Source organism: Genypterus blacodes, unplaced genomic scaffold (assembly GCF_046128005.1).
Source record: "Genypterus blacodes isolate CSIRO-AG114 ecotype Tasmania unplaced genomic scaffold, CSIRO-AGI_Gbla_v1 ptg000052l_1, whole genome shotgun sequence".
Classification (NCBI taxonomy): Eukaryota; Metazoa; Chordata; class Actinopteri; order Ophidiiformes; family Ophidiidae; genus Genypterus; species Genypterus blacodes.
The window spans coordinates 2,217,311-2,243,979 of record NW_027466864.1 but is presented as its reverse complement, the minus strand read 5'-3'; the positions used below and the strand labels follow the sequence as shown (position 1 = coordinate 2,243,979).

The window sequence follows — 26,669 nt, the reverse complement described above, 5'->3', positions numbered from 1 at the left end:
TTCCTGTATGTAGTTATTTAACTTTTGTAGCAGCCCGTGTGTGTTTTTGCGTGTTTGTCTTGGGCCTGATGAAGACTGTATTCCCTGGATACACTGTGGGTTATGTCGCCAGAAGGGAGCACGGAGAGATTTGTAAAACTGTAAAAGATATTCAAAGCATCAAATCCCAAAAGAGTCCAAAACAACTCCACCGTCGTTAGCTCATGAAAATTCGAGCGGTTTTAATGTGTTTTTAGGTCACGGACAGCTAAAGTGAAAATTTGTCATTGGTTTCACTCAATTTTAATTGTAAGAATAATTTTGAAGTTGAAAATACATCTTGAAAAAATGGAATTCAATAACTTTGTCCTTGTTGGCACAGAAAGCAAGTAAATGAACTTTGATTGGTAAGAAACTGAAAGTAAGAGAGAGGGAGAGATTCGGTTGAGACTGTGTGTGTGTGTGTGTGTGTGTGTGTGTGTGTGTGTGTGTGTGTGTGTGTCTTGTAGGAGTGATAACAAATGTCCTCCCTGCTCAGCTCCCCCACTCGTCCATTAAAACTGAACCGGGATTCAAATACTCGACCCATCAGAGGTGCCGATAAGGAGGAGTCCCATAGAAAATTACAGGGGAATGTAAGTCTGCTGGCTAATGGCATTGGCACAGACACTTTGCCAATACACATTTAGTGGTGTGGTGGTGCGGCTGGCCCGGGGTGCCGGCAGAGACTGACACATCTCTCTTGAGTGTGTCCAGGCAGGAGATTGGCCTGTCCGTCAGCGTGCAGGTCCCTGCCATTACCCATGATCACCCCCAGGTTTTCTTACCCTTCTAACCCCCCGCACCCCCCTCCCACCATTCTTTGGCCCCGCCGCTTACCCCGCCCATCGCACGAAAATACCCACTCTCCTCCATTTGTCCATGACAATGCTCCATGTTTTTCTCTTCACTGTCACCTCACTTTGAGCGAGGCCCTTGTGTTACAGCAGTGCTGCAGTGGCTTAACAAAACGCTATCTAGATTAGGACTTCAGTATAAAACATCTAGATGGTTTATCATACATACAGCATTTATTTATTATTATTATTATTGATTGTTAGTATTATATGGAAATACTGCACATGTGTGTGTCTGTAACTGTGATTCACATTCAACACATTGGTGAAGACCCAAAGGTGACTTCATCCATCCATATATTCCTATCCAAATCTGCTTTAATGTGAAATTGTGTGTGTGTGTGTGTGTGTGTGTGTGTGTGTGTGTGTGTGTGTGTGTGTGTGTGTGTGTGTGTGTGTGTGTGTGTGTGTGTGTGTCAGTGTGTGTGTGTGTGTGTGTGTGTTTAAAGTTTAACTATAGTAGATGGTGCTGAACCAACTTTATCAACTGGGACGGGTTGACGTCCCCATAGAAACACACCAGGAAATATCTCTGCCCTTGAGCAAAGTTTGGAGCTAACTAACTACTAGAGAGGGGGATGGAGAAATGAAACAAAATGTTCATTTTCCATGCAGTAATCTCCTCCATGTTCAGATCTAAGAATGCCAGCATTCTTCAGGCCCAGTTATCCTCTGTGATTTGGCTTTGCTAGGGGGAAAACTGCAGCACAGTGAGTTCAAGCGTCTGAAGGAGAAGAGATGAAGGGTATCGGACAGCATTTGTTTCAACAAAAAAGAGCAGAGGGAGAACAGGCGTACATGCAGGAAGGAGATGACCCTCTCCTCTTAATCTGCTGTGATGCTTATGTCAATGGGTAAAGAGGGTGTGACCGATAGAATAGATTCCTTACTTAAAGGCTTTATACCATCAACTACACCCCCTCCTCTAAATCTTCTCTCTCTCTCTTTCTTCTCTTCTCCTCATCTGTTGTCTTCTTCAGAAGGAGCAGCGGTGCCATTGAGGAGAAAAGTAAAGTGTGAAAAAGAGCGACGGAAAGATTTCTGCCTGTGTAACGTGAAATTTAAGCTGTAAGAAGTCACCAGCATTAGGCTGTTTAAGTGTCAGCGGCACAGAGAGGTAATGAATGTAGAAGGGGAGACATATGAAATGTCATTAATGTTAATTCTAATCACTTTTTGGCTATTAAGCACAAATTAGTGAAGGCGATGTTAAATGTCATGGTCTGTCCTGGGATTCATATAAGTGAGGGTGGGGACCAGAGAATAGGTTCTCATTTACATACTTAAGATCCAACTTAATTCTCATAAGAGGTGATGAAAATGAAGCAGGGTCGTAAACCGATGGCGATGACACACAGCTCGAGAAAACACAAACGTTTTCTGGCGGCTGATTCTTCATTGTTTGGCGCTCAAGGTTATTTTCTTGGGCTCGTTGTCGAACATCAGTCCCTTGAATAATTCTTCCTCGAGCCCTTTTCCCCCTCCGGCTTTAAGGTTTGTGCTATTTAAGACCAATCATGTCAATGTGGAGAAGAATTAATCCTGCTTAAAATACCCTGTATGTTTCATGAGCAGAATGTATGTTAACGTTCCCCTGATTCGGTCTCTGGACACACACACTATCATTTGGCAGTGGAAGTAAATCGGGGTTCACTGTCAAGTCCACTTAGATCACAAACATTTGTTTTCATGTAGGGATTCTATAACTGAAAAATCAAGACAGGAACAATGCAGCATTTTATAACAAAGTCGAGCTAAAGCCCCACAAAGCCGCGTCATGTAATTTATTGCGATGGAGAGATTAACCTTAGTGCACTGCCGAGGCCTCTTGCATTCTTGTCCACATTGTTCTACGGTCTTTGAGAATATCCTGTTTTCGCTCCTCTCTCTTTCCTCTGTGGCTACAGTTGAGAGAGTAAATAACATTTGATATGCATAAACAGCCCCTTCCTATTCATTACTGTCATGGCGTTGGAGTGCAGGAGGCGGAGGTCAGCATGTGAAGGTCCTCCTCAGGCAGGAGAAACGCCTGTGGTAGCTGTCACTCCTCTGCACCCCCCCTAAACCCCCAGCACTCCCTCAGCCTCCTCTTCCATCCTCCTCCTCCTCCTCCTCTTCCTCCCCTCCCTCACTCTCCTATTAGCACAGGCTCCGGGTCATAACCTTTCCGTGGCATTTTGCGATTCCACAACCCTTTGATTAGTGCAATATTTACATATTTCACAGTGGAGAGGGCGTTCTTGTGTCGCAGACACTTGAAGTGTTGTAAATGCGTTTGGCCTTTTGCCTGGAATATGCGGAGGAGTAGGACTCTCTGGTGGTAGCTGAAGTCATGGCTGCTGTACTCATATATACCATAGTGTGTTTAATATATATTTAGCCCACCCCACCACACACACCACCCACAACCACCCACGCAGCCATAGCCATCGTGCGTACACAGTACAAGTGCCATTTGGTCTGTTATGTGGCCCTTGCGCTGCGGAGGAAGGCCGTTTAGCAGCCATTAGAGGGGGATAGTGCTCCCTGGTGGCAGATATAGATCATGCCCTCTGACTTAGTACACAGACGAGCTGTGGAGGCTTTCATGCGAAGAGGAGGGGAGGCAGCTACTCCAGAATAACAACTACAGTTCATTCTCACATGCAGTAATAATGCGAGATATGAAAGGAACATGTAACGTTTCAAAGATGTAGTATGTTCAGCATACACAGCGCTGCATGATGTCCTGTTACAAGAGTTAGACCAGGGGTCCCCAGTCCGGTCCTCTATGAGAACCAGAGCTGCAGGTTCACTATCCTGTGATGTCATTCATTGCTCTCACCTGGTATTCAAAGTTACTCTCAGAAACCTGGGATACCAAGAGAAAGCAGTCACATTACATGGCAGCATTGAAAACCTGCTGTATGGATCTCATGGTTCGAGGTCAAAGGTCAGATATGTGGACACTGTTCTGACTTCTGCCTATCAGTTTCCTCAAATGGTGCAGTGGTGGAGGAAGACATAGAAGCAGGCGTGTTGATACTTCTGCAAAAGTAAATGATTTGCAAAGGAAACAACCACTTCCTTATGTGACACACGACAAAGGTGTTGAAAAGAAATCACATTATTCAGTGTTCTCCAACGCGCCAATCCATCAAAATGGAGTCAGCCTGATGTTGGGCGTATTTCCCTCCTCAGTCAGTCATTCAGTCAGTTTCTCTGTGCTGTGTGACAGAAAGGAGACATGTCAGTGAACAGGTTTTTCAGGGAGCTCAGGGCCGTCACGTCTGCCTTCCTGGTGACTGATGAGGTTGGGAAGAGTGACGGGCAGCTGCAGTCTTTCCTCAGCCCGCGGGCCTGCCTGGCATTAACGTTATGTGCCATGTTCTCAGAGGGAACCTGTCATTCAGCCGTCACTCAAACAGACAGACAGATGGTGCACATAGACACCGAACATGAAAGAGACTGGGAAAGTAGCAACCAATCCCTAGGTGGTCCCTCTGTAGTTGAAGGGTGAGGGTTTCTCATCACCGTTGCTTGGCAGCTCGACTTCAACCGTGCGGCCACACATGGACATCAAGGTGCGAGCGGTCCCCCGCCCCAACATCAAAGTCCTATCCATCAAATATGTCACTCAGTATGAAAGGGTACAGCTTGCAGTACGGCTTAGGTCTGATCTGTTTTTACCTCATCTTCATGAATCATGACCACCTGTACTTTCTTTGCCGGTCATTTAAATCACGTGTGCAGCTCTGTTAGACCCTGAAGGCCTCAGAAAACAGCCAAGCCGCTATTAGAAACAACAAGACTAGTCGAGAGAGTCTAGAAACACAACCACTCAATGTGTTCCCCATGTCAATATGTAATGCTGACTACAAAAGAATGTTAAGCTGTTATTGGTTTTTAAGGGATTGTGCTGTTGTTACTGAATTGAAGCTGGAGCTTTGACTGCTTTTTATGGCACAAAATGACAACAGGATTTATGCTGTTATAGGACACAAAAACCTTGGATAAGGGAATTTTCACGAGGTTAGAGTAAGACAGGACAGTCAAAGCTATATTCCTCCATCCTCAGTCCATACCAGTATATATCTGGGCTCATCCAGTGAAGGCAGCACACTGGACAGGTCGCCAGTCTCTCAGACAAAGGCCTGATTTCATGTTTAACCTTCATTTGCTAAGCACTGAACCTTCATCTGATCTCACCTGCATACTAAGCATAAATAAATGCAAGGACTCAAAGTGCTTTATGAGGAATAGAACAGCACTTTGCAACACCTGGAGTGTGTGCATTTCTGCGGGCAATAAAATGAGGCTCATATTTCATACATGGCTACTGTAATTTAATTAAATGGAGTGTTCAAATGAATGAATCAAATCAAATGAACACATTGAATAAAATCTGGAAATTGTTATCCTATAGGACAGACAACTACTGTATGTGAAAACCTGTAACGGAGTGTTTCTCTCCTTGATGGGGCGGTACAGGCAGGGGGGTTGGGACAGTTCTAGGCTTCCACTGCCATCCAATTTTAGCATTATGCTATGAAATGTGAAGTACCTCTGCAGAGTCTGCAGGATTGCTGACTTACAAAAACTCAGTACAAAGGGCCAATTTTACTGTAGGACACTATAGTCTGAGTCTACCGTCGCAGACATTGGCATTGAGAGCACAGAAAGGCCCCACAGCGGTTCAAACTCAGGACCTCGTTGTGAAGCAGCAGCACCAACCAGTGAACTTACACAGACACCCTGACCCAGATCATTTAAGACTCTCTCAAACATAAAATTGTACAAGAAGTTCACGTTAGAAAACTCAGAAAAGAGCAAAAACAAAGATATGAGTGTGGTAGTTGTTGCGTTTTTAGATCCTGTTGTTCGCTACATTTAGGATCCAGGTATAAATAAAGTGAGTAAGTGTTTGGCGCACCTGTCTCATCTGTGTCTGGGTGTTGTGGCAGGATGGTGAAATGTTTATGTTCTCTCATCAAGACTGTTTATGACAATGAGTACAGCCTGTGTGTGCAGCGCTGACAGGAATGTGTTGACAGTGAGTGAACGTCTATTCTAGAACAAGAAGTACAAATACCGCTCAACTTCTCCTCCTGTCAATATTCAATGACAGTGAGCTGCAAAGTTCTTTGTTAAAGTCACACCTGCCGTGTGAATTATGGAAAGAAAAAAAAATCTGCAAACTGCAAAGCTGTACAGCTTTTCATCTAGGCTTGGAAGTTTTCAACTCACAGTGGAAACAAATGAGCAAAACGGCATGAAACAGAGCCAACAGGTGCCATTGTGTGTGTATTTATTGTGGACATGACTTTACATCTTTTTGAAATGATGTACAAAAGTGTAACAGAACTGAGAATGGCTCAGACGAGGTAGAGCTTTCACATCAGCTTGCTGGCTTGAAAACTACACAGTAAAAAAAAAAAAGGGAGAAAAAAAGAACAAAACCCAGAACAATTCAAATGAAACAAAAACAAAATGCTGTCTGCCTCTGTGCCCTTGTCCTTTCTGAAGTGATAATAAATACAGATATCAACCAAATACATTTTGAATAATAATGTCTTCTAAGGTAAATTAATCAGGAAGTTCATAACAAATAAGAACGCAATACAGACACAAATAATACAACTTAACAGGCACCATGAAATTCCAACCAAAGAGAAAAGAACATCTGCCAGCTCCTCTGGGAGGACAGCCATGACTAGCTACTGAATAAATCCTACTGTTTAGCAAAGAGAGAGACTAAAAACACACTCTTACAGCTTTATGGAAAATAATAGCCACCGCAGCATCTAGCATTATCAAACTTTCCATGAGGAAACAAGAGCTAGAAAGCTGTGCCGTACAGCCATCACAGACAAAGCCTTGATTCATCCGTCATTAAAATCTATGGAATCATTCTAACGATAAGCCTCTAAAACCAGAAATGCCACAAAAGTGTTATTAGCTGGCACCATTTAAAAGGACATTCTCACAGAAACCTTAGCTAGAACTGGACAAATGAGAACAGTTAAAGCAATAACCTAGTCTAAGTGCACTAGTAATGCCATTTGGTTTCTAACGCTGTATATAAAGGGTTTGGTAAGAGTGGATTACAGATATACACTTTATATTACACACACTCCTGCTTCATGTCTTCATAGTTTTTCTAAGTCACACTTCGGAGTACAAATTCATCATGGAGGAGTTTCATCTTAAAGGGAATTCTGTACAACATTGGTGTTAGTACTACACTACCTCAGAGGGCTTGAGTATCCGTTTCAAGTATTTTCTCTTACCCACATCTTCAGTATACACATTTGTGTACCAGGTATATTCAAGCACACAATATTGTAAGCATAACTAAACAACCCACTTTTATAGCAATCATCTCATCGTATGTGTGTGTGTGTCCATGTTAAAACTACTTGAGGTCTGGAAATACAGAGGAAGTACAGTTCTGTAAGCTCCTTTCACTTGAACTGGTTTCACAACTTTGAATTTTGACTCTTTGCGTACGAGAGTCAACATTTCTCCCCTTGCTGTGACGTGGTGAGTCTGAAATTGCTTTTAGTTGTCTCCCCCTCCCTCCCCTCGCCCTCCCACATGTTTAAGACATGGTAGACATGGCTTTTTTCAATTTAAGAGGCCATGGAAGAGAGGAAAGTAAACAAAGCACAAGACAAAAAAAGAATCAGACCTCCCTAGAGCCCAAAATCCATAGCAAAGGAGGTAGGCTAGTAAAGAAAGCATCTAGAGGGAGGCTAGAGTACACACAGAGCGTTGTCAACCTCTTATACAGTATGCAGAGCTTTAATAAGAATGCACATACACACACGGCATAAATGCACACTCTCACACACACACACACACACGCACATACACACACCTCTGTTAAGGCTGTGACGGCTCGACAGATCCAATAGGCTTCAAAACATCTCCATCTTGTATAAATATCCCTGAACTCTCTGGAAACCTGACCTCCACCTCTCTGACCTCCTCACATTCTCCACCCAGAATGCACCACTTCAACATTAAAGGGCTGCACATATTAGAAGTGCGGTTCATTCCTCTTCACTGTGTCCTTAATTGGTATAAACCCAATGTATTGGCTGTCTCACTGTTGACAGCTTTATATGCATGTCTAATCCAAGGAATGGGGGCTCTTATTAACAGCATTAACACATATTTTATAATAGCAATTAACACTGGAACAAATACACAAAGATACACCATTGAATCTCATCCGTTCCCCTTTAAATTGTATAGAAGAGGATCCATTAATCTCACCACACATTTCCTGTTGGCTCTAAAATGACAGAGACAAAGTTACTGAGTGGCTGGTGAGGAGAGTCGAGCAGAGCTGTGGCGTCTCTAAAGGCTTATTTTAGTAAATTCTGTTCCCCCGTGGCCAAAAATCAATTCATGAATATTTAACATTCCGTATTTCTACAGTGTCGTCTACCTGAAACACACATTTAGCTAATGCTGTCCTGAATCTTTCATCACATACTGGGTAAAGACACCAAACTGGTCCATTGGTCAGCAGGCGGAGATCAAGATGCACCTCTGCTGACTGACACTAGCAGTACCATACACACCTTTATACATAAGCACTCCAGCTGGAGTTACAACCATCAAAGCAGGAATCTTCTTGGCATTCCCAGTGTTTTGGAGTCTAATTCAAAGTCAGACGTGTAAGTGGAGGGGAAACTGTTTCCACTCGGTCCTTTTCTCTTAAATGGACAATAATTGAATGACCATAAAAACCACACGCTCATTTATATTGGCTATTAAAATCGCACACTATTTTTAATGAGCACTAAAACAGATACCCCCATTAGCACACACTCGCTCTCTCTCTCTTTAATTCTACCTCTCTCTGACTCTTCCTCTCTCTCTCTTTCCATCTCCCTCTAATCACTAGCCTCAGTGTATGGAGTGGTCACTCCACTCCTACCATTACACTTTGGAGTGGAAGGAAGTGAGTTTAACAGACACAAGTGCGCACTCACACACACACACACACAGACACACGCGCACACACACACATGCAAGTCTTCATCTCTGTGATTTAAACCTGGCAGCCCAGAGGAAATGAACTTGCAGCGTGTCAGCTCAGTGTTGATGAATTTCATCTCAGTGCTGCAGGTCGGAGTACTGGTGTCCTGAGGAATGCACAAACTCTTTATACAATAAAGCTAAAAAAAGGGGAGAGGGTTGCAACTACGGCAGCCAAGCCATGCCACAGTCCTCCATTAGATCTCTAGCAGTTTCATTAAGTTCATTTTTTTCCAAAAAAACGTTTTATTTTAAAGCTGCAATAGGCAACTTGGCCTGTTGGTGCCTCCAAATGACAGCAGGAGGTAAGGATTTCATGTTTTGAAGACTTCAATATTCAGGATTCCTGAACAAAATCGTAAACCACACACCTTGCTTGAGATCAGACCCCTCATACTAAAGATACCAAGAGTTAATTGGTGTGTATCCCTGCATCCGCAATTTAAAACCTCTCCTGTGATGCAGACTCACTTTGTGTTTGACGTTTGAAAAATTCCCTAGTGCAGCTTTAAACAATGTCTTACTTAACATGTATGGTTTCTTTCAAACAAACATCCAAAACCTTTAAGAACCTTCATTATAGAAAATACTTCAGAGTTCACTGTTCATTTCAGGACGAAGGTGGGGAGGTGAATGTCATCCAAAGAGTCTCAGGAGTTGCTTTGTAGGAATGGCGATGGTGTTTGGGGGTTGATGGAGGGTCTACTGTTGTTGTCTTTGTTGTGTTGGTGGGTGTTTGGCAGGCGGCGCTCCTCGCTCCTCCCGGTCCAGTAACAGGGTTCTGCTCTCTGGATATTGGCTGTTGTCAAAAGGCATATGGTGGACGCTCTGGACGTGGGTCTTTAGGTTCCCTTTCTGAGAGGCTCTGTATGGGCAGAGCTGGCAGCAGAATGGCCTCTCCCCTGAGGAACACGCATACACACAGGTCAAAGGTCAGGTCGAGGCGAGAGATGGGAGACATACAGGCGATAAAGAACGGAGAGGAAAAGGAGCGAACACACACACACACAAACTGAGACACGTGATGGTGTACAAAGAGAGGCGGGCAAACACAATGCAGGTCAACAGCAGCATTCACACTGATTTCTCTGCACTTTCATTCAATTCAAAAGTTAACTTTGCTTTTCTCTTCTGTCCCACATGGACTAACTCTCATTTCCTCCTTTTCTCTTTGCTGCCATCTGGAGAAGAAGGCCACACGTCCCTGTCTGAACAGTCCTACTTTTGTCCCATCTATTTCTCTCAATCAACAGGGCCACCCCATGCCTGCACACACACCCACACCCACACACACACACACAAACACACACACACCCCCTATAAACTCTACTCTCTCTCTTCTAATTAGACTGACCTACAATGGCACAGACACCTCCGCAAAAAAAAAAAAAAGAGAAAGTAAGCAACACACACACACCTGAACAAAACAAATGAGATTGCCATTTAATTGCACCTAATTATCATTTTGATAAATGGAAGAATATCAAAGCGGGAAAACAAATGACTCCCTGTGCCCCTCCCGCACCCTTCTCCCTGAAGAAGAAACGGGGAAATATAGCTGTTATCATACATCATCAGAAACACAACAGAGAGAAAGAGAGGGGGTGTGAGAAACAGAGAGAGAGAGAGATAAAAACAAAAAAAGGTGTAATTAATCACCCCAAAAAATCTAAAAAAGCAGCTGGAAAGACGGCGAGGGCGAGACGTGAGAGGAAAGCGAGAACCTCCACGACATCGTCCTGCGAGGAAACATCGCTGACGGGACCGATGCACTACATTATGCTAAAGGTTATCGTCGCCGTAAAGCAGCGTCAACACTACATCTAATTGGACCCCTCTGCCGCGCTCGCTCCAATCATTCATAGCGCGCGGTAAATCTGAGGCCGTGCGGGTGCGCGTGTGATGTGTGTGATTAATTAAGATGGAGGTGCGGCGTGCGGCCCCCGAGCTCTCGCCGAATGTCAAACGCGAGGAAGAGATTTACTCCTCTGTTACTTCTGTCGTTGCTTTCCGTTCCTGTTTCCATCACTCTGTGTAACTCTGGGAAGAAAAAAGTGTTTAAGGGACCGGAGAAACTTTCTGTTATCGTCTTAAGTTTGGTAAATGTTTGCGTTGAGGGAACAAATAGCACTTTTCTTGTCAGGGACGTTATTGCGGCGGTTTGCGGGGAAAATCGCTTCACAACAATCTATAATGACGGTGTGTTTCATTAGATTATTTGTGTTGATGTTCTATTGTACCCTTTTGTTTGGCCATCACTCCTCATTTTAAATATCTAGGCCAAAGGGAACTTTAAATGGCATCGCTTCTATGACAACAGTAAATCGCTCTTATATTAAGTCTCTACGTCTCCACGGTGGCTCAAACTTTCTCTCTTCTTCTTCCTCAGTACAGTCAAACTTCCAAAACAGCTGAAATCAGAGCTACAACTACTCCTGGATGACAGTTACGTGCATCCATAGAGGGCAAACATCCCGACATCTCTGACCTTTGTAGTACAGAGGCGAGGTGAGACCGAGGGCTCACTGGAACTTAAATGTTGGTGCTGATACAAAAAGCACTGGGCCACCATGGAGCTGCCATTTGGAAGCTGCTCACAGATGAATTTGGCCTACAATAAATAACAACTTTTGCTGGTGTTGGGAATTAAGATTGGCCTATCAGAACTTACACCATATGGAGTCCCTCTGAGGCCACTGCATAGATACTTCTGTTGCTGTGTAGTCCAAACAAACTAACACATTATGCTTTTGGGCAAACTGGAGTTTTACCCCAACCAGAATTTGAGTGTTTTAAACTGTGTAGGTTTATGGATTATCGAGAATCTGAATACTAGTTATCGTAAAGTAAGCCTGTAAGGAGCAAATCAAGACAGAAACACACCCGTAAGTGACAGGTTCAAAGGGAAATCTGATTTCAGTATTGCTGATGTCAGCAGAAATGCTAAAGGAAGACAATAAGCAGCCAGGTTTCTGTCTCCAACGCAGAGTTTCACATTTTATCCAAAAAGATTTTCAGCACCATAAAATAACTGTTAAGCCTCAAATTAAAACATAAAAGTGACTACAATGGAGAATTACGAGGTTGCCAGGTGTGATCCAGCGAAAAAACTCCAGATGTGAGAATGCCAGGTGTTAATGCCAGGTGCTCAGGGTGAATGTTAGACACAAAAACCACTCACGGCAAGAGAGGTGGGGTGAGCGGTACACACACAAGCACACACACAGACAGACACACACACTGCAGAAATGAAACACAAATACTGTTTAAGGAACATGCAGAAGTGATGAGGGGGCCCAGTGATTAAGCCATCGTGCCACATACTTGTTTGGGAGCTTCAGAAGCGGTGGTGTGAGCGTCAGTACCTCTGTGGAGTCCGTTAAAATCAAACCCAACTGTGAGGGGAGAAGGAGGAAGGGGGGAGGAAGAGGGGGGGTGGGGGGGGGGAGGAGGAGGGAATTTGGTTAAAAGCTCTCTCCATACACCACACAAGCGTTTGTTTTGTTTTTTTCTTCTGCCACCAGCACGCTGTAGCATTTGCCACCAGCACGCTTGCTAATTTGAGGCGAGCTGGCAGTGACGAAGACGGTGATGATGGCGGTGATGATGGTGATGGAACCTGGTGGAGGAAGTCAGTGATTTAATATGACGCATGTTAATAGAGGCCTCGGGGTGGCTGGCCTTTTCTGTGTGTGCACGCCCATGCTGAAGACAACCGCTGGTGACAACATTAATTACAGCCTCGGCAAGTGTTTACAGAGCTTATGTGAGCTTGTGTGTGTGTATGTGAGCGTGTGTGTGTGTGTTGACAATAGGGCTTGCGGGTAGCTGAGCACTGCATCAGTTACCATTTGGCCTCTGTCACTTAGAATCACGGGCTGTGCCACATATCATTCACACTCTCTATAAAGAAGCTACTTATCTCACTGTCTACTGCGATCACTGCCAGCTCAGCTGAAGGACATGACAGGACAGGAAGGTGAGGTGAGGAGGAAGAGGGAGGAGGAGGAGGAAGACGACGACGTGGAGAGGAGAGAATGAGAGTAGAGGAGAGGATGAGAGAGGAGAGGAAAGGATGAAAGAAGTGGAAGAAGGAAAAATGGAGGCAAAGGGAGGACGTCTAAATGAAGCAGTTTAGTGAATGGCATCAGGAGGCATGCAAATGGATTCCTAATGTTGGCATGGACAAATGCTGTTCCGCTTCATTAGAATGCACAATTCCATCTCTCTAATTGACATGTGATTAATAATGTATACAATTTGTCACAGGTCAGTATCCGGAGCAAATCATGTTTCAGTTTAAAAAATAGAGACAGCTGCCCAGCCCAGGGCGGGGAAGGACTCACAGGCCGGCTGTCACACTCAACCCAATGAGAAGATGTGTTTTGATTTATCGAGGAAAATGCTGGAAAGCAGCAGAAACATGGAGAGTCGGACGGTGAAATATTACTTAGACTGTGAATCCCCGTGCATATTTTCCATAAATCTCATGCAGGCGTGAATAAATAGTCACAGGGGTGATGGTGTGTGTGTGTGTGTGTGCACGGGTGGTAAGTGAAGGAATATTGAAGACGTGAAGATCAAGTATCTAACCAGGTTGTCACAGAAGTCCTAAACAGTGAGATTTTGCTTTTCTTACATGCGTTTAATCTTTTTAAACCTTCTCTTATCTGATCCTAATTTGGAATTCATTACTGCAAGTTGTTTATGGGGTGTTTCTATTATTTTGTGTTTGTGCGGGCATGTGAGTGTTTAGTGTGTTGCTGTGTTTGTTACCTGTGTGGGATCTCATGTGAGTGCGCAGGTGGCTGGGTTGACTGAAAGTCTTGCCGCACTCGTGACAGAAATACTGCCCCTGTCGCATGAGGGACCTCAGCATCCCTGTAGACACACACACAGACAAACACACACACCAATTAACTCCAAAACAGTAAAAGCATCCCTCATTCTTATCTTCAGTGTTTCAAAACCAGCCGTATAGTTTGATTTCAGGGTGTGTGTGATGAGACAGTGAACCATGTGTTTCCCTCCTGAACCTTAAAACATTTCAAGCTTATTTTGAAAGGCAAATGAATGCAGGAATATGTTTTCCCATATTCAAAAATGAAAAATACTTTCTCCCTCTAGCAATTTTGGTCATGGCAGATACTCTTTTGACAAATTGGGTCTTGATCGGGTGAACGTTTAGCAGTTGACTCAACAACATCAGTTCCTATGATACAGAAATAAGATGAATAATGCAAACATACAGCACTATTTGGAAAACTTGTCAGATTTGGACATTTGTGTGCATTCCATCCAACACCATATGGGAAAAGGATTCACATGTCACAGGGAGAAATTCCACATGACCACGGGAGCCAACATGTCCTTTTTCTATATGGTGGACACGTGTGTCAGTTTAGTTGACAGTAAAGTCGAGGATATGCGCTTATTATGGTGAATGAATGAAGACGTAAAGGTCAGGAGCAACGCGGCTGCAAGTACATAAGCACGCAGCCCGGCTGGAGTGGTGGAGGTACTGTAGGTAGCGTCAGTAGTGGACTAGTGCAGGCATCATTAGTATGTCTAATGTGTCATTATGAGCGGCTAGCTCCAGGGGCTGGACTGCAGCTGTCACACAGCATCATCTCAGAGGATGACAGCCAGACACACGCAGCACACACACTCTCCGCATAAATTACAGGCAATTAAAACGCCCCGGCTGTGATGTGCCCGCTCCGCTGCCCGTGTGTCACATGTCAGGTGTGTGTGACTGTGTGGGTGTGTGTGTGTTTCAAAGTGCGTATATGTGTGTTTAGTCCAAGGAGGAAAAGTGAGAGCACAGGCTGTGGCACACACTGTTTACAATGACATACACACGTATTCACAAAGCTACTAAACAGGTAAATGCTTGAATTTTGACAACTTCAACCGCAGAAATCCTCTTACAAAACATCATCAATAAACAGGAGATCAGCTTTTCTTGGTGTTGTGGTTGAAGATGGTAATCTGAGATGAGTTCTCAATCAGCTACGATTTAGGAGGAACTTTGAGATGATTTATTATGGCCTGTATGAATAAGATGAGTTATTTGAGGTAACTTACATCAGAGCTGTGTTTGAAGTGATGCTAATGTTTATGTAGTGAGACATTTATCTGAGGCGGCCCTCCTTGTGATTTTGAAATTCAAAAATCTTCCTAAAAATCATAACTAACGCAGCAACACTGACAAATAGAGCGATGCACAACATGATAAAAGGGTAACTGCACTATCTGCAGGTAAACAATATGTAATCCAAAAACTTTTGAAGATGTTGGAAATGCTACAAGGAATTGACTTTAACACCTAGAGGAAACATTTAATTGAACACAGCTAATGAAATAATAAAAGGCACCACAAAACAAATTGTTGAGGGACATGACTTCCTATAGGGTGCAGTCTATTGGACAGGGTGCATACTGAGGGAAATAGAAAGGAGAAGTATATTTCATTAATTGTATTATACAATTCTAAAACGTGTTATATTGATCAGGGAACAATTTTTTTTTTAAATGTTTTTAAACTTCCTGCATGCATGTAAACATGGTGAGTGGAGCTACAGAGACATCAGCAGGACCACGACATCACAACCCCTCCTGTGACCTCTGTCAGTGGCAGATAACAGACCTGAGGTGGAGCCAAGCTGCATGCACAAAACCCCACTGCCCTCCTCCCCCAAAAGAATAAACACCCCCAGCATTATGTCTAATATCTACCTGGGCAGTGCCTGCTAGTTGTGTGTGTGTGTGTGTGTGTGTGTGTGTGTGTGTGTGTGTGTGTGTGTGGCACAGTAGACAGGGAGGTGGAGGAGGTGACAGAGACTGTCTCTGGCAGCTCCACTGCTGGCCTCTGGATACTCTACTTCTACTCTGGGCCGCCAGCCCTTCTCACTGATGCACTAATGAAAGACAAGACAGAGCTGGATGGAAAACACAAACAGACACACACAAACACACACACACACACACACACACACACACACTCATATTACAGAGAAAGACATGGATTCAGTTGCTCAAAAAAGGTCACTTTATAGTATGTGACTCAAAGGGCTAAGGCGGAGCATGATGATATGCGCCTGGACAGGTGACAACGATGTCATGCGTCTGCTCTGGGGTTGTTGTTTTTGACCCCTGGCTCCATACAGCCCCACTTGACCTAAGAGACACAACTGCAGAATGGGCGAATAGCACGGATGTTTGGTAATGACCATTTCTAAAGCAGCTGGTGTGGTAATTATTCTGTCTCATCTCTCTCTTTGCCTCGTATGTTCTCTCTCTCTCTCTCCCTCTCTCTCTCTCTCTCTCTCTCTCTCTCTCTCTCTCTGTTTTTCCTCCCTCCATCCACATCTGTGTGAGTCTCTCATCATGCAGAGCCGTGACCTAAACAGTTTGTGACAGCTTTCTGGGAGAGTGGAGTTAGAGCCTAGGCATGCCTTGCAGACCTGAGCGCAGCAAAGGTTCTCTCGCGTCTTTTCACAGTAAAACACACACACACACACACTTGTTTTGCATCTCAAACTCAAGCACATATGGACAGAGATACACAAAGACGCACATGTTGCCCTACATACGGCCTTTTATCATACATGTGTATATTAATTTAATGTCTCTCTTCTTTATTATTCAAAACCATGTCAGTGTGCACAAATATATCACTGTCAATCCTTTTCTGCCAGATGGTGTGCGTGTGTGTGTGAGTGAGAGTCTAAAGTATCACAACTAGAAGGTCATTCAAAGGAGCATACCCTAACTAAAGCCGAAAGAGCCAAGACAGAATGTGTATGATTCTTATAATATTGGCTTAACTAGGTGTTGTTGTAAGCGTCTCTGGACAGGTGGCCCGTCCCCGGCTGAAGCTGTCCCTGAAAATGTCCCCGTCCCCTAAAACTTTATGTGGCAGAAAAGAGAGGAAGAGTCTACAGGTTGAGCTATGTGTGTGTGTTTTGGCTCGGCTCGTCTTCATACCGCATTATCACTCCTCTTCCTCTACTAACTGCTCACTAACAACACGTTTTCCCATTGAATCTGGCACTCATGTTTTCTGCAAAGTTGTTGATTAAATATTGTTCCTATTTATGGATGAATGCTGTTACAAAAATCTAAATCAAAAAATAAACGGTCTCAATATAGATATTATTATAGTGTTATTGTCACCACGTAGACAAACACACTGTTTTGAGCCAATGTATGAGGTAATAATTGGAATAATTAAATATTGATCACCAAATAAAACTAGAAGTGTACCTGCATGTCATTGCAGTCATCTGCTTGTCTTTAGAGCCTCTTTGTTACAAAAGAGCTCAGATATTGTTTTTGTCTAAATGGGTTGCACAGGCTTTGAGTCAGCCTGCCAACAAACCAATCAACACACAACTACTTGTTTGTCAGAGGGGTTAAAACACAATCTAGTCCCCATAATTGACTAGAACATTTTTTTTCCTTTGACTTTTCCCTAAAGTCATCAAGAGAGAAACATTTCACATGCTTTATATCGAACAATATTTACTGCATTTGGAAGAAAGGATGTTTGTGTGAGATTTTTGCAGTGTGTATATATTTTCCCACATCTATTATGTTACCACAGTGATAGAAACGAGACTGGTCCTTACCAGTCGGGTCCAGTAAGGCATTGGCTGCACCCCAGCGGTGGTAGAGGGCAGCCAGTTCATGGGGGCTGTAATTTTTCAGGAAGCTAAGGACGTCCATGGGCATCTCTGGTGTCTCTGCCATTGCCTCCTGCTTCACCTCTGCACGAGCCTCTGAAGACATGGAGGAAGAAGTGGAGGATATGGAGGAAGAGGAGGAGGAGGAATTCTGCTGGAGAGTGGCTCCGTGCGTCTGGGAGGCTCCGTAGCCCTGTGCTGCGGTAGAACTGTGGACGATGGCGCTAGGCCTTGTAGCGTTGGCTCGGCCTTGGCTGTGGGAGTTGGATGTTGGCTGGTGAGGGGATCCTCGTGCTCGGCTGTATTCTGCTAAACCGTGTTTGCTGGACAGCATGAAGCCGAGGCCTTCCTGAGGCATTGCGTATCTGTCTGCCATCTTGGTCGCTGCTGCAGAGCTCGGGCTGGGGGCTGAGGAACGTGACGGGGCAGCAGTGCTCTTCTCCAAGGAACTGGAGGATGACGACGAGTTCCCCCGCGGGTAAATATCTGCCTTGGGTCTGACGCGAGACGTATGACCCTGGTTCTCCATGTGTCTGTTGCTGGTGCTGGTGCTGCTGCCTCGCCGTGCAGGGGGTCTCCCAGCCTGAGTGCCTGCGGTGAGAGAGGAGCCTCTAGAGAAAGAGGAGGAGGAGGAGGAGGGAGACGAGGATGATGATGGAGTGCTTGCATGACCACCTGGCTTATTCCTCTTTAGATTCTCACTGGGGGAGGTTGGAGGCCGGGTGCGTTGGGTACGGATCAGTGGAGGCAGCGGCGGACACTCCTTTCCGTCCAGAATTGGTGGGGGGCCAGTGCGTCTCCTGGAAGATAAGTTGTCCTTGGAGCTCTTTGACCTGTTTTTCAGGGCCCATTTGGGAGCCAGATTGGAGCTACTGCTGTTAATACGGTGAGCCACAGTCTGATGCATCCACAGTACCTCAGGGTAACGAGTGGTGTGCGAACAGAAGGAACACTTGTGGCTGAGGAGGCTCTTCCTGTCCAAAGTATAGGACGCCGAGCCTCTGTGCCCTTCTGGCCTCACACATAGATCCATGGGGGCCATGCTGGCATGTAGAGGGGAGGACTGAGCTGAGCGGTAAGCAGGTGGAGACGCAGACTTGTTAATCCCCTGAAGGAGGGCTTTCTTTAGCTTGGGATAACCACTGGGGGTGGCTCTGTCAGAAGTGGAGCTGGAGCTGGGGCTGGGAATGGGGCTGGGTCTGTCTCCATGGGCAGCTGGGTGTTGGACACGGACGTGCGTTAGATAGGCCTGAGAGTCTGCAGCGGCAAAGTCACACAGGCTGCAGATGTAAGGCTTCTCATCTGCGGAGAAGAGTAACAACAATATAAAGGTCAGTCAGTGCTAAGGAAATCATTCAGTGTTCCTACCACCAGCTGTGAGTCAGAGCTCATTACTTTGCATCACTTATGCCGCTGCGTATTCATTTAATTTGGATGTAATGTCAGTAACTCTCCACTAGGCTGCAGTATTTACCAGCATTCCTTTATCATGCTCTCTCCTTTGAAACTACACCAGAGAGAAACAAAAGTAGTCTAATCTAATGTACTGGTATTAGAATGATGGACCAATCATCATATATCAACACAATAAACATTTACATCACAAAATCACAAGAAATACAAGATTTGATACTTATCAGAATATGAACAGGGTTGACACAAAATTACAAAGAATATACAGTAATGCCTTAAATTGTTGTGTTTGTTGTTATTGATGTGTCAGAGAGTTCTTGACTTAATCTAATACAACTTAAATGTTACTCAAATGATTGCAAACATCAGCCTCAAATGCCTGTAGTGTTGAATCTATACACACTGTCTAATACACACTGTAAACAGAAATGTAATACTAACCTAACAAAAATGATCTTGTTGCAGGTGTATTGTACTTAGATTGCACATGTGCTGATTGCTACCAACAACACAACAACATACAATCTGTATTCTATATACACAGTGTAGTTTCTGAGGTTTTCCACAAGATGGCACATTTGCGCTGTTAGGTGGAAGTAGAGGTCTATGGTTGAAAGCATGGCTGTATCAGAGTGTTCAATAAGAGTAACAATACTGCTGCTACTTCTACTATTGCTACGACTAATAATGCAGTCTGAATGAATAAGCCTTTCCTTGTTTAGGCCACACACATGCTGAAGTCTCTTTGATCCAGCCACTCAGGTAAATAGTAGCTTATTGTACTGCTACTTCACTACATCTGGCCTTTTCTACAGCAACAACATGCCGCAACCTGCATGCAGCTGCCATTGAAAAGCGTCTGCTTTTCAATGGCTTCCTGTTGGTAACCCGGGGGCCGACACAGAGCTTCAACTCTGCCGAGGTGAAGCCTGGGGCTGAACACTTTGGCATTAAGGATGGTCTGACTTGATATGCTGAGGTGTCAATTTATCAGGCTGAGAGTGGTCTATTACTATAAAGCTGTCCATCATCATGTGACATATAAGGTTTGAATGAAGTTGACTGAGGAGTGCCAATCCAGAAATGTAGGTTATACATGGCCCCAATCCAGAAATATTCCAAAAATGCTGTAATTCAACAATCCATATCACACATTCACACACCAGCAGGAATGAATTAACAAGACAGGTGTGACTGTGACTCCTTTACACTAAAACAAATATGTATCCTGAAAACAAACCAGTATCAAATATCCATGAAACCATGTAACTAAATCCTTCTCTCTTCAAAGTAAAGCAGTGCTTTAATAATATAACCCCCACTACAGCTAGTGAAGATGTTTTTCTTGCTGATATACAATTGCTATAACAACCAAAACATCTTTCCAATACACTAAACTAAAACAGACCTTGAAGCTCTGAGTGTTTGGTCAACCTTGACATGACTTATTTCATGACGCCATTTTGCAAAGGTGCATCCTTTGCAAGAAAAACCCAGAAGGTGTTGCTACTTATGCTTTGACTTATTTGTGTGGAAGCCTATTATGCTGAGATTTGTGTGTTTATACTGATTCTCATTTGCATTCACAAAAGTAGCTGAAAGGGACATCAGAGTATTTGGGACTAGTGTGTCCTCTGAGTGTCTTTTTCCCCCATTGCCTGCATGTCTCTGCACCAGGAGGTGACTCTATAAATAACCAATCCCTCAGACATCAGGCAGGCTGGCTGGCTCAATTGTAAACGGAGTGGATGAGTGACAGCGGAAAGGGGTAAAATCAGAGATTAGGAAATAGTAGGAGGGGACAGGGAAGAAAGGGAAAGGACGCGTGACAGATGGTGGTTTACACCTTGACAAAAATAACTTCCTGGTGTAAACACAGAATCCTTGTAATTTCTTTGAATAGTTTATTCATTATGATAATGATCCAATTAATGGTAATTAAATGTCAATTATAGTATTTATAATGCTGCTTGGCATCAAAGTAAAAATGACTGTGGTATGTGGGTGGAGCTTGTGTGACACCCTCATTCACCCTCAGTTAAACCTGGATATAATTCAATGCTATGTTATTTCAATTTCATATGTAAAAAGTGTTCCCATTTTGCATAACAGATGTTTTTGATGCCCTAAATCCCAATACCAACATCAGATTACCAAAATGTAATTTTCCCATTATATTCCCATTAATCTCCCATTATTTACAATATGTAATTCTTCCATATATATGTGTTACTCTGATGGAAGCAGCATTAACTAGTGCAGAACAGGGCTGTTTGTGTTGCGATGCTGCTTGACATCAAAGGCAAAAGTCACTGAGGTAGGGAGGTGTAGCTTGTCTGGTTTTGTTCCCCCTCCTAACACACAACGCTAAAGTTTACACTAATGTTTCATGACTAATTATACAATCAACAAAACCTGTGATGTTTGAGAGTAAAACAGAGACTGGTTTTCATGGCAAAGACAGTAAAAGGACGACAAATACATTTTCACATACAGATAGGGGGGTGAGGGGAGTTTCCTGAGACAGGAAGACCTGAAATAGCACACAGCTCGATCAGGCCTGAAGAAATGCTGCTGCTATTTTTGAAGGTCTAAACCAACAGGGAGGAATGGAAGCAATCACTACAATTCTTAGCACACTGTATTCACCTGTGAAATGCATTTTAGGGCACTTATAAGTGAACAGTTTAAGTGCTTTTAAGTGTTGCGAAGCAGGAACCCCTGCTTTAACTTTAATCAGCTGTGATTATGTGTTTTTATGTCCTTCCATGGGTAGGATTTCTATTTTTGCTTTGCAATGTTTATTGGTTGTGGAGGTGAAAAAAATGACTGGCATTCCAAAAATGCCCTCTCCTCTACTGAGATTCCACTGGAGTGAAAACAGTTAAAGCATCTGTTCATGTCTTTGCTCCATGACACTCATAATGGCCCTGCTCTAGACTGAGATCATATAAACATCATCTCATTTTATATAAACTTATATTGTATGTAACGTTTATGGACCATATATGCTGTCATTGTTGGCAGCATAACATAAAATAGCCAAAATGGGGTGTAATTCTGATATTTATCCACAGGGTGGCTCTATTCCCCACTCCATAGCAAGTAGTGATGTATCTACACAACACACATTTCATCCACATGTGACCCACAGTGCTGGCGTCCTTGAGTGGGAGGCTTGAAAAGACTAATGGCTGTGGTCATTTCTAGCCATTAAAAACTGCTGAGTGTGAATCAATTAGTGGCTGTACACTTAATATAGTCACATAATTCTACGCCAAGTACAGTAGATTTCTTATTATTTATCATACATTTATAACTATTGAGATACTCCAGGTGTAACACAGTCCTCAGAGCTATGGGGTTATTTTGTCGTCCAGCCTTCATACTCAATAATCAGTAACAAAATCTTAGTTACAAAAGCTTTGCTCTTTATGGTCCTCATATTGTTTCTACGTTTTTTTGCATAGAACTGGAGTGGAGTGCTGACTAACCTGAAAGTTCCCCGGCGTGGGCGGTACCCATATCTGAGGCCTGGTCTCCAAGGGCGGAGGCTGGCGGAGAGTCTCCATAACCAGGTGTGCTGGGCCGACTGGGGGAGCCTGATTCCGGATCACTGGTAGAGCCCCATCTGTCATCTCTGGGAGTTCTTTCCTTCTCTCCCACAGATGCTCTTCCTCCATCCTTCCTGTGGATCCGCTGGTGGACGATCATCTGGTGACGACTGCGAAACACCTTTCCACACTCAAAGCATTCGTTGGATTTGGACGAGGCTTGTGACTGGGACGGTCGTCGCCGCTCCTGGCGAGAGGAAGGTCGGTACTCGGAGTCGCTGAGGCTCTCTGGCGTCCGGTCCCCTGAAGAAGTATGGCTGCCCAACCCAGAGCTGCTGCGTCGGCCTGAGCTGCGTTTCTCCTGTCCTTGCAGCACATAACGGCTGCTCTCCTTCTCAAACACCACAGCAGCTCTAGCCAGGGCCTCCTCCCCAAAACTATAGCCACCGTTTGAGGCCTTGCAACTGGGCTCAACTGGCTCCACAACCTTTCCTTTTGTAGCCAATTGCCATGCTTGGTAGCTGCAAACTGGATCCAGCTCAGAGATTCTTTGACCTTCCATCTTCTTCTCAGTCTCCTCCTCCTCCTCAAGTACCTTTTCCTCCAGAGGACGGAGACTGAAGTAGTCAAGGAAACGTCTCTTAGCAGCTGGTGAGTCCTCGTCATCACTGGGTCCGCACTGGCTCGGAGGTCTCTTGCCGTAGCCGACACTGTGAACCTTATCGTGAGCCCTCAGACTCTCTTTGCTGTGGAACAGGTTGCCACATTTTGAGCACATTTGATAGATAGAAGTAACAGCGGTAGCAGGAATATCAGGACTCTGGGCGACATCATTGATAGTTGCTGGAGCCTCAGATGGTTCTACTTTGGACCGTGACCTGGACTTGGTGTTGTGTGTTTTCATATGAGATTTGAGAAACCAGGCTTCCCTGAAACGTCGTCCACAAATGCGGCAGCAGTGCTCCAGGATCCCTGCGTGCTTTTTCATGTGCGATTTCAAAAACCAGGCTTGGGTGAAGACCTGGCCGCAGGTCTCGCAAGGGAAGCTCCCATCACTTTGAGGTTGGACGGGCTCAGTATCAGGCACAGGCTCTTCCTTAATACTGGTCTCCTCTTCTGCGTCAACTGTGATGTGGACCTTCTCAATGTGGCTGAGGAGCTGGTCTTCCCGCAGGGCCTCGTACCCACACAGGCGGCAACAGAACGGCCGCTGATCGGTCACAGACTTCTCTCTTTTCATGCTCCTCACAGGCACTTTCCGACGACTCTCCTCCGCACTATCCCCATTTATCATCCGGTTACAGGCTGAGCTGCTCTTGGTCGGACTTGTGCCTCCATCCAGGCCCTCTGAAACGCTCATCTCCTCCTCCTCTGCCCCGCCTTCTTCATCCTCATTGGAATGGTGGCTGGAGAGCGTGCCCAGTTTGTGGCTGCGGATGTGAACTTTGAGGTTGCCCTTTTGAGAGGCCCTGTGGTCACAATAGGGGCATTTGTATGGGCGTACACCTGTGTGGCGTCTCATATGCTGGGACAAAGAGCTGAGGAAGGGGAAGCTGCGTCCACAGATGTTGCAGTCGTACGATCCAGGGATTTTGTCATCGTCACCCTCCACCTCCTTTCCTGGGTTTGCTTTGTGACCGACCAGCTTCTCCTTCTGACCTCCCCCCTCTTCCGTCTCCATCACCTCCACACTGTCTCTGGGATTCATGATACGAGTGTACTCTGTGTATCTGGCCTTGTATCTGGCCAACCTCACTTAAAACGTAAAACTACTGCTATCTGCAGTCGCACATCTAGAGACGTCTAATGTGTCTTTGCCAGGCTCTTATGCTATCTCCCTTTGATCATCTAGGGTGTCCTGCTAACAGAGCATCTCATCTAGCACTGTCTGATTACTGGATGCAATACCATCGATCATCTTCATCTAGCACTGTCAGTGAATAAGTGACTCAAACTCTATCTGTGCACCCGGCGGCACCGCAAACAGCAGCAGCTGCAGCGCTATCATTTATTTGGACTCCAGTGGTAAATTGTCAACTAGTTTTTAAACAGAATAGGCCATCGCATCTGATTTATCAGTGAGAGTGAAGCATATCTGTATCAAAATAGAGCTTCAGGTCATCATTCTCCCAGTGCCAAGGTCTCCGCATCAAGGCTAGTTAATCCAGCACTCTTTCCTTTTTCATCTCACTGGCTCGCTTTCTCTCTCTTCGTGTTTCAAGCACATCAGCAGCTTCCAGGTCCCATAAAAATGTGAGCTCTCAATAGAACCGCCTGGAAATATATCAGCCACCTGAGAAAGAAAAGAGAGAGGAGAAGAGGGTAAGAAAGTGCACGTGTATCCAGTTAGCTATTCATCAATACGCTTTGGCAGGGATGAGAAGTAGATTCATTCAAATGCGACTGTGTGTAGATTTAATTTTCAATATTTCAGAGTTGAAATGCCAACACAACCAGAAAAAACTAAAAACATCCTCGTATTTTCTTCTTCTTCGGTACTAATTACTGCAGTTAGAGTTTCAAAATCAAGTAGTTCAAATTATATTCTTCTCTTTTTTCTTTTGTTGGCTTTAAATCAAACCACTTTTCATAAATTAAATCAGATTTCTTCACAGTTAAGTGGACTGAAATAAACTCTGTCAATGTGTTTATCCTCCTTTAAATCCTGATTTTGGAGTTAGAGAGTGTCAACACCACATAAAGACTCTCATCTCTAGCTTGTACTATGCACCATGACCAGTATGTATATGTGTGTGTGCGTTTTGTGATTGTGCATGTGTCGCGCAGGGGCTTGGAGCTCTGATGCCACACTGGCTGAGTCGACACTTTACACAATCAGGATGGCGGTGGGGTGTTTGTGTGTGTGTGGGGGGTGGGGGTTGTGTTCACATCAGCAAGATCAGCAGCGCCACCATATTCCCTCCCCACGCCGGCCTCATGCTCGCCCGCCTCAACTGACACTATCACATGACAGGGATCTTAAGTACACAACAGGAAGTGGCTCTTCAGACAGTTTGCTTTGCTCTGTTTCTCAAACTGGAGTTGAATGGGGTCAGGGAGAGAAACAGACAGAGTGAAAAGAGAAAGAGGGTGAGCGGAGGTGGAAGACAGAGGTTGTGCTTTCTCTTTTTCGGAGCTTGTATATTTTCAGAAATTACCATAAAGTTGATCATTTTTGGACCGCTGTTACATTGAAACCCTGGAGTCTTAGTATTTGCTAGTATTTGTGCTATTAGTCGAGTTCTATATTGTGAACAAAAGAAGATCAGATACTACAGCTTGAAATTGTAGACCTCACTACAGTATATGAAGTGTAACTGGCTGACAGCATTATTACGGCCTATTGTCTAACGTACCAGAGCCTATAAGCTGAGTTACTGCCACACTCTAATTAGAAGAGGATAATTGGTCGTAATCATAAGAGAATATGATGGTGGAGGAGGGAAGTTAGCACAGGAACAATCATATGTCTTCAACTCCTCTGCCACTGGAAATGAGCACCCTGCACCATAGCCACCGAAGCTCCATGGAGAATGATTTATGCTATTGAAATCAGAGCGACCTCGCCGTGCTCCTTCTGCAGTGCTTAGTAAGCTATGATTTCCAGCTAAAAACTACTGTTCCGGCCCTGATTGCACTTGGCTGACATTACTTTGAAACAAAACTGTATTATCAGCTCCAGACCGCTTACTGTCAAAATCGAATATAAAAGCTAAAAATGCTGATCGTGAGAAAGCAGAAGAAGAAGAAGAAGAAGAAGAAGAAGAACTTACCTAGCTTATCTTTAACCTCAAAACCTTTACTCACTATTGGAATCAGTATTACATGAGAATTGATATCGTAACTTTCAGGGTCTATAAGATTTTAAATTGCAAGGAATACTTTTAGAATTGCATAACAGTTAATTACGAAATATTTTTATAACACTGTGAGATGTAAATGTAAATTTTACCTATTGACCCAAAAGGCAGATGTATTGTTTCTTAGTATAATCACATTGAAGGGGTTACAACAATTCCATGTTCTTATCTTCTTTTCACATAGAGGTCTATTTTGAAACGTTTACAGTGATCTAATATGCACCACCTCTGTGCTCACCGAGTGAAAAC

At 44.2% G+C, this 26,669-nt stretch overlaps 1 protein-coding gene across 3 annotated transcripts in view; it reads right to left on the bottom strand.

The window, feature by feature from the left end:
- Positions 1–6,126: 6,126 nt before the first annotated feature.
- Positions 6,127–26,669, bottom strand: part of znf516 (zinc finger protein 516) — a 44,681-nt gene continuing 24,138 nt past the window's right edge. For 2 of the 3 annotated variants that reach the window (XM_076150401.1, XM_076150402.1), the window contains exons 2-6: positions 22,501–24,853; positions 17,540–18,895; positions 13,683–13,787; positions 12,231–12,301; positions 9,623–9,808 (exon numbers count right to left, since the gene is read on the bottom strand). In XM_076150401.1, coding sequence (XP_076006516.1) covers positions 9,749–9,808; positions 12,231–12,301; positions 13,683–13,787; positions 17,540–18,895; positions 22,501–24,268 — 3,360 coding nt within the window. In that variant the 5' untranslated portion in view covers positions 24,269–24,853 and the 3' untranslated portion in view covers positions 9,623–9,748. Of the gene's footprint in view, positions 9,809–12,230; positions 12,302–13,682; positions 13,788–17,539; positions 18,896–22,500; positions 24,854–26,669 lie in introns of all 3 variants that reach the window. The other variant, XM_076150403.1, reaches the window with a different exon arrangement.